General features: G+C 52.9%; 1 protein-coding gene across 3 annotated transcripts in view; it reads right to left on the bottom strand.

Annotated features, from left to right (window-relative positions):
* Positions 1-1,068: 1,068 nt before the first annotated feature.
* PANK4 (pantothenate kinase 4 (inactive)) overlaps positions 1,069-8,486 on the bottom strand; it is a 56,527-nt gene continuing 49,109 nt past the window's right edge. For 2 of the 3 annotated variants that reach the window (XM_038746475.1, XM_038746474.1), the window contains 6 exons: positions 6,685-6,740; positions 5,545-5,594; positions 4,801-4,905; positions 3,860-3,960; positions 3,008-3,076; positions 1,069-1,588 (listed from right to left, as the gene is read on the bottom strand). In XM_038746475.1, the coding sequence (XP_038602403.1) occupies positions 1,375-1,588; positions 3,008-3,076; positions 3,860-3,960; positions 4,801-4,905; positions 5,545-5,594; positions 6,685-6,740 (595 nt within the window). In that variant the 3' untranslated portion in view covers positions 1,069-1,374. Of the gene's footprint in view, positions 1,589-3,007; positions 3,077-3,859; positions 3,961-4,800; positions 4,906-5,544; positions 5,595-6,684; positions 6,741-8,486 lie in introns of those variants that run through there. The other variant, XR_005451070.1, reaches the window with a different exon arrangement.

Raw genomic sequence — 8,486 nt, 5'->3', positions numbered from 1 at the left:
AATTAACAGGGCTTATTTCAGAAGCTGAAACTCCTTGAGCTTCTCCAGCCCTCCCACGCCTTTGTAAATACCTTAATCCGTGTTTAGGAATGAGGAATTTTCAAACACACAATAGGTTTTCCTAAAAAAGAAACAAAAACCCAAAAACCACCCTGAAACGTACCCCATTTTCTGTTGAGATTTCAAGCTTCTAACGGCTTGTGTGTCCAGAAAAGTAGCGGGTGGGAGGGAGGCCGTGCAGCGGATTAGAGCCGTGGGAGAAGTCTTGATCCTCGTCTGAAATCAAACATTTTTCTGCTCTGGCAGCCACCGGGCTGAACCGGGGGAACTTAGAGGTGTCTCGGCCCAGCTGAAGCGAATTTACGTTCCTTCGGACAACAGCTCCGCTTCCGGCCTGCTGTGTTAATAAGAGGCTTTGCCGGAATCAGCTTTGGCTCCTCCACGGAGATGATTTCAAAGCTAAGGTGAATTAAAACTCAAGAAGCTCAGTCCTACCCGCTCCTCCTTCTCGAGTGGGAGGGGGCAACCAGCTCCCATTTTAACCCTGAGTATCTCGGACACCACTCTGGTGACCGATTTGCGCTGCCGCTTCAGTCTCGGCTGGCGGGGGCGGGCACTGGTTCCCGCAGCCCGGCGAGGGGTACAACCCATACCCCCGCTTTTCCCAATCGGACCCACCCCCTACACCTGGATGCACAGGATTTGGGGGGGTGCTGAGGAGGGGGAGTGAAGGAATGGTTCTGCCCAGCTCCACACGCAGCAAATGGCCAGCCCTCTCAGGTACCCACTGTGCCAAGCCGGCTAGTCAGTTGAGCCCTAGGGCCAGCGGCTTACCACCCCAGGCTGTCCCTGGCAAGCCCGGGCTAATGGCTTTTTCCATCCCAGCCCGCGGGCAAAATCCTCCCTGGTGGGAGAGGGTGAGGCCTTCACATCTCACAGGCAAAGCTGAACGCAGACGAGACTCCTCTTTCATTCAACGGAGGAGCCTGGGGGTCCCGGGCAGCGCGCTGGGGCACAGACGGAGCGAGACGTCCCCTTTCACATTTAAATATATTTCCATATGAACGGGTCACAAAACAAGACGGCCGGGTCTCTCTGTCACAAATACTGCAGCATCAAAATAAACACTTACCAAAATAAACGATATGAGTGATATACATATATATATATATATATATAGGTTTGTGTGTCATTCTCTATAGGATGAGTCAGATTGTTGCCCCGCGCCATGAAAAGCACGATATAAATACGGAATTTCCTCTGGGCTCGCGGCCCCCGTGGTAATAAAAATACATTCTTTTACAATTGACAAGTCGAACTAGTGCAAGTGTCAGCGCGGCCGCCCCCGCCCCCTCCCCGGTCAAGTGGGCCCGGTCACTGGGCCGGGACTTCGTACTTGAAGATGACGCTGAAAAGCTGGCCCCCGAGGCGGTCTGCCAGCCACGAGTTCTTGAGGACGGCCAGCTTCAGGCTCTCGCAGCGCAACGTGGCGGAGTAGTTGGTGTGGATGGCCCGGCCCATGCCCTCGATGATCACCAGGTCCGTGTGGCGCTCCCTCACCAGCAATGCCAGACCTTTGTCAAGACGGCTGAAGAAGGAAAAAAAAAATCCTGCTTATAATAATAATAATAACAGTGGTATTTGTTTGGCGCTTATGTCCCGGGCACTGTTCTAAGCACTGAGATAGATACCTGGGAATCAGGTTGGTCACAGTCCCTGTCCCACATGGGATTCACAGTCTAGAGAAGCAGCGTGGCTCAATGGAAAGAGCCCGGGCTTGGGAGTCAGAGGTCATGGGTTCAAATCCCAGCTCCGCCAATTGTCAGCTGTGTGACTTTGGGCAAGTCACCTAACTTCTCTGGGCCTCAGTTACCTCATCTGTGAAATAGGGATTATGATGATGATGATGGCATTTGTTAAGTGCTTACTATGTGCAAAGCACTGTTCTAAGCGCTGGGGGGGATACAATGTGATCAAGTTGTCCCACGTGGGGCTCACAGTCTTAATCCCCACTTTTACAGATGAGGGAACTGAGGCTCAGAGAAGTTGGGGATGAAGACTGTGAGCCCCACATGGGACAACCTGATCACCTTGTATCCTCCCCAGTGCTTAGAACAGTGTTTTGCACATAGTAAGCGCTTAACAAATACCATTATTATTATTATTATTAATCCCCATTTTAGAGATGAGGTGATGTGACTTGCCCAAGGTCACACAGCAGACATGTAGCCAAACAGGGATTAGAACCCATGTCCTCTGACTCCCATTCATTCATTCATTCATTCAACTCCCAGGCCCGTGCTCTTTCCACTAGGCCAAACTGCTTCTCTATCCCGCCTCCACCACCTGTCGGCTTTGTGACCTTGGGCATGTCACAACTTCTCTGTGCTTCAATTACCTCACCTGTAAAACGGGGATGAAGACGGTGAGCCCCACGTGGGACAACTTGATGACCTTGAATCTACCCCAGCGCTCAGAATAGTGCTTGGCACACAGTAAGCGCCTAACAAATACCATCATCATTATTATTACTACAGTTGATGTACGCACACATATACAGAAATGCACACACGGGGACTGAAGTTTCCCATTACCAATCAATCGTGTTTACTGAGCACTTACTGTGTGCAGAGCACTGTACTAAGTACTTGGGAGAGTACATTTATTCATTTTTTTAATAGTACTTGTTAAGCATTTACTACATACCAGGCACTGTATTCGGAGCTGGGGTATATACAAGATAATTAGGTTGGACATAGTCTCTGTCCCACATGGGGCTCAGTGTCTTAATCTCCATTTACAGATGAAGGAACTGAGGCCCGGAGAAGTGAAGTGACTTGCCCTTCCCTCTGTCCCCCCCAGCCCCATCCCACCCGTCCCCACTGGTCTAGGCAGGGTGGGTTGTCCGAGCTCAGCGGGGCCTTCTCTGTTGAGGGTTCGGGGAAGCTGACCCACACTATCACAGATTCCGTCTGTTGCTCTTGGAGCCCGAATCCACGGCGCTCACCTCAGATCCAGGCATGGAGAGCTCGACCCCGTTTGCACCAACAGTAGCTTCTCCTCTTTCAAGGCCAACCTATAAGTAGCGCCACGGGCCGGAGAGGGGGCGGCGGGTGGGGGAGAAAGAAAGAGGGCTAAGTGAACAGTAGAACATGACACCCTTCGCAGCACTTCACATCATCATCATCATCAGCTAGAAAAGTGACTCTGGAAAGTTCCACGGAACCTGACGGCTCCGGCTCCAGAGTGGCTAAACAGAAACACCTGGAGAGTGAATCTCCCACCAATCAATCAGTATACTTATGGAGGGCCTACTATGTGCTAAGCACTTGGGAGAGTACAATATACCTAGAAGATGTGATCCCCACCCTCAAGGAACTTTTTTTTTTTTTAATGGTATTTGTTAAGCATTTACTAGGTTCCAGGCACTGTTCTGGTGAGACTGTGAGCCCCATGTGGGACGGGGACTGTGTCCAACCCAATTATCTTGTATCCACCCAGCCCTTAGAACAGTGCCTGGCACATAGTAAGAGCTTAACAAGTATCATTATTATTATTAAGCACTGGGGTAGATACAAAGTAATCAGGTTGGACACAGCCCCTGTCCCCACTGGGGCTCCCAGTCTTAATCGCCATTTTACAGATGAGGTAACTGAGGCACAGAGAAGTGACTTGCCCGAGGTCACACAGCAGACAAGTGGCGGAGCCGGCATTAGAACCCACGTCCTTCCGACTCCCAGGCCCAAGCTCTAGCCACTAGGCCAAGCAGATTCCCTAAGGGTCGGACCAGCTCCGGCCTGCTCGTCTTTCAGCATCCTTTCCCTCTGAAGGTCTGGGAAGGAGAAGGGGAGACACTCACTGTATAAGCGGATCCATGGCGGCTACCCGTTCGGCCACGATCAGAGACTCGCTGTACGTGACGTCGTTTAGGGCTGGTCCAGAGTTACACGCTAATATGACCTACGGCCAAGGCAGACCCCCGCCACTTTACTAGCTGAGCGACTTGTCAGTGCTATGACCCGTGAGGCACTTGGGAGCGAGAGATGGAGTAATTACAGCCTGTTCCCAGGCGCGGAAAATTGCCTCAGGCCCCTTATTCTTCTTGCTCGGAGCTAAAGCCCTCTGGGAAGAGAAGGTCTAGGCCGTGATGGGAACTAGGTCAAAAACAGATGCAACAGAGGCGAGGAGGATGGTGAAATTCTGGCCTGGACGGGTGGTGGGAAGTCTGTGTGCATGAGGACTTCCATTCTAGGGACCCTGATGTCCAACCACTCAAGCAAATCTACAGTCGGAAAGGAGTAGGGCTTCTCAGCGAGAGAAGGACTTGTCATCCGATGAGGATGAAGGCAAATGAGGGTTTTCAACCCAGACGGGCAAGGACCACCATCTTTAAAACCTTTAACCTCCCACTTACGTACTACACCTGAAATTCCTCCAGTCCAAATGCACGTATTTGGAAGAGACGTTTGTTTCACTGTGGTTTGGAGGGTTTTTTTTTATTTTTTATTTTTAAAAAGGGGAGGTCAGAAGACCTGGTTTAAGCCGAATTTCATAGGCTCCAGCAAAAGGGAAGTTCAGGCTGCAGCCGTAGGTCCGGGTCAACTGGGGAGATGGGCCCCCCAGCCTCGGTGGACACCCCCCTAAACTGGAAACCCCATGGGATTGGCCCATTTCGACTGCGGCCAGAAGAACCTGACATGCAGAACCGACAGGGAGGGGGAGGAGGGAAGGCGAGCCGCTTTTATGGCAACAGGAGCCGGCCAGGACTGGATGGGTCCCCCACGAGAGGGATGTGCTCACCTCCGTCCCTCGAAAGAGAAGCTCTCTGACCAATGGGAACACTCCCAAAATGATGTCTATTCCACTGTTATCTGCGAAAATTAAGGCACATTTATGAGGGGGACCCTGCAAGACAAAACCAGGGCGGTCAGTTCGGAGAGTCGCTTTCCGGGTGAGAAGAGAAAAAAAAAAAATGAAAAAAAGTAGCAGCCGGAATGCCCACACATCATTCTCTGGCACGCTAACAGAGATGTACGGCGATTTGTGCTCTGAGCACCCAGAGAAGGGGGCTACACAACGGCCAAGTGAAGGACTCAGACAGAGTCCACAGTACCACCGTGGCCACCACTGTGAGCACAGACCACCTGCCCCCTCGAGAAGTGGGGTCCAAAGCAGTTCGCTGCCTCAAGATTTCAAGACTAACCAGGACAGGGAAATGCATGCACACAAAAACAAACATACACACACGACAAGAGTCTAGGAGTTAACAGCCAGGGAGAAGAGAGAGGAAGGAAGTGCTGGTCATTCCTCGCTCTTGCAGAGTTTCCAAAAATCACTTGGCTGAATCCTGTTGAGGCCACAAGGCTCAGAACAGGCCCTTCCTGCCCAGCCTCTACGGCTCTCCATTCACAGGCTGAGATGCAAGCGACCCCATCCTATTGCCCAGGGAACACAGAAGTGTCCCCCCGGCCCCGCCGACACCCAGAGAGGAGGAGGGCAGGTTGCTTCTCCGGTCCCCTGCTCGATGTCCTCGGCTTCACTCACCTTCATCCGCTCCAGCCACACGTCGTACGAATCCACCAGCCAGGGTCGCTCTGTAAAGAAGGAAAACCGGGGATGCTTCTTTGATTAAATTCCCCCGAGGCTTTCTGGAATGACTTCTGGAAAGTCGCCCACTGCTTTGGCCTCCAGCCCCCTAAGAGTGGTACTCCTAAGCCCCCTCCTCTTCTAAACCCCCTGGGCCTAAGACCTAGAGCAGTGCAATGACTGTCGCCGCTCGGCCGTCCTGTATTGTTCAAACTACGTGCGTCAATTGAAGCATTCATGTAGGGTTTTTATCTCTCTCAAAGTTAATCACCATGGTACTGGTTAAGCGCGTATTGTGTGCAAGCACTGTTCTAATAATAATAATAATAATTATGGCATTTATTAAGTGCTTACTATGTGCAAAGCACTGTTCTAAGCGCTGGGACAGGTTAATCAGGTTGGACACAATCCCTGTCCCACATGGGGCTCACACTCTTAATCCCCATTTTTTACAGGTGAGGTAACTGAGGCCCAGAGAAGTGACCCACCCAAGGTCACACAGCAGACATGTGGCAGAGCAGAGAACTCGGGTCCTTATGATTCCCAGATCCAAGCAGCGTGGCTTAGTGGTAAGAGCCCGGGCTTGAAAGTCAGCGGTAACGGGTTCTAATCCTGACTCCCTCACATGTCAGCTGTGTGACTTTGGGCAAGTCACTTAACTTCTCTAGGCCTCAGTTCCCTCATCTGTAAAATGGGGATTAAGACTGTGAGCCCCACGTGGGACAACCTGATTACCTTGTATCTACCTCAGCGCTTAGAAGAGTGCTTGGCACATAGTAAGCGCTTAACAAATACCAACATTTTTATTATTATTATTAAGCCTTGCTGCTTTCCAGGCTTCCCGATGGTCAGAGCGGGGACTATCGGGCGTCATAGAGGCAAGGGTGAGCTCCAGGCCCCTGGGCGGCTGTGGCATGCCGGCCGTGACCGCCCATCCTGACACCCGGCTCTAGATCCAGAGCGATGGCACCTCGAGTCAGGTCCTTGGTGATAATGCTTCCCGTCGCGTAAGAAACCGTTCCCCCATAGACCCTCCTTGTGGCAGCCCACCCCCCGGGCAGTCTGGGGCCCATGGAATCTAGACCAAGACATCCATACCTTGCAATTTTCTCTTTGCTTCTTCAAATCCAAAATGGGGCTCAGACTCCAGAACGCTATATGGAAGAGAGAGGAAAAAACCCTACATGAATGCTTCAGTTGACGCACGGAGCTTGAACAATACAGGACGGCCGAGCAGCAGACAATCATTGCACTGCTCTAGGTCTTCGGCCCAGGGGGTTTAGAAGAGGAGGGGGCTTAGGAGTACCACTCTTAGGGGGCTGGAGGCCACAGCAATGGGTGACTTTCCAGAAGTCATTCCAAAAAGCCTCGGGGAAGGTTAGGAAAGACACAGTATTTCTAGAATGTGGGGCCAACGTGAGCATGGTCCCGTGGAAGCGGGAATGAGGACTTCGGTAAAGGGAGCTGGGCTGTTCAGCAGAGCTGAAGCCATCGGCGGTTTTAGCGAGGGAATGCTGGGATGTTGGAATTGCTCTTTCTACACCAAGGGGGCCCATTCTTTTGACACCGACCAGTCAAGACTGCCGCAGCGATGGAAACGGGGATGGGTGGGGGCAGGGGGACGGGGAAGATGGATGGACATGTATCCCTCCTGAAGCCCAGGGAGCAGCATTTGGGAAAAGGGGCCGACGGCCCGATTTAACCGGGAGAGTCCAGCACCGATTCTCACAGAGACGAGACGGCTCCGCCGTGGTCGTTCAGGGGAGCGTGACCGTGATCTTTCCCGTGCCAGAGGGGAAGTCCATTACACAAGCTCGAAAGACTGTCTACTTGCCGGCCAGCTCCCTGGGGCGGAGGGGGAGGATGAGGAACTGTGCCAAAGGAGCTCAGCCTATGAAAATCTCCTGAGGAGGGACAGGCAGGCTGCCCACCAGGGGCCAGCAGGTCTTTGGGGGCTCCACAAGGATCAGGGTCTTCGATGTGGTTGGTAGAGGTGTTCCGAAGCCATGTTAAACCGGGGGAAGAATCCCTGAACAGAAAGGCTGGGGCTGCGTGGTGAGCACATTTTTCTGTAGAAAAGGTCCCTTTGGGCCCTGTTATTGGCCTGGAAGGGTCGGGGATGGACCGTGTCCACTCTGACTGTCCTGCACCTACACCAGTACTCTAATCTCTGTGGGACGGTAGCACCTCCATTGACAATCCAACACTTGCAAGGCCCCACTTGGCATTACGTGGGGACCCTGGTCCCGTCAGCCTGACAGAAACAGTTTGGGGCGCTCCCAGCCCTTCCCCTCCAGAATTACGCCACGGGAAAGGGATGAGGGGAGCCGGACAGGAAGGCGAAGTCTCAAGGTTGTCCCGAGGTTGGAGCTGGCGGCTCAGAGAGGAGGAGCAGCAGTGGGTGGCACCAAGCTCCTGGCCTTCCCCCGGGACACCAAAACCCCGGAGACCCAACTCCACCCATTCTTTGGGGCAAACACATAGAGCTGGCAGTGGCATCAACTTCCCCAAACCCGTTTTGGCTGGAGGGGCACATGAAAGTAACTTGGAGTGGTGGGGGGAATCCTAGCAAGTGAACAGGCCTACGCGGGCCTGGCTCGGGGCATTTTGATTTTACACCGCTTCGGGTGCTTAGAGGAAGGCAGAACACCTGCCCAGCCAGAAACTCAGTTCTCCCATCTTCCGGCCACCAAATTCCAGGGAAGATAGAAGCCGAGGTCCAGGACGGCCTTGATGGGGCTCAGTTTGGATCAAACTCATGCCACGGGAATGCCCACAGACTCAGGCCAGATGCCAAAGCAGCCGGACTTGGTCCACTACAAGCCAAGCAGCCACATGGCCCACTCGCTGCCTGTGCAGATCGCTCTCGGGACAAGCCACCCGACAGTTAGCAGGGGAGT

The sequence above is a fragment of the Tachyglossus aculeatus genome, chromosome 5, assembly GCF_015852505.1.
Source record: "Tachyglossus aculeatus isolate mTacAcu1 chromosome 5, mTacAcu1.pri, whole genome shotgun sequence".
In the NCBI taxonomy this organism is placed as follows: Eukaryota; Metazoa; Chordata; class Mammalia; order Monotremata; family Tachyglossidae; genus Tachyglossus; species Tachyglossus aculeatus.
Note: the sequence above shows the minus strand (reverse complement) of the source record. Positions and strands in the feature narration are given on the sequence as shown.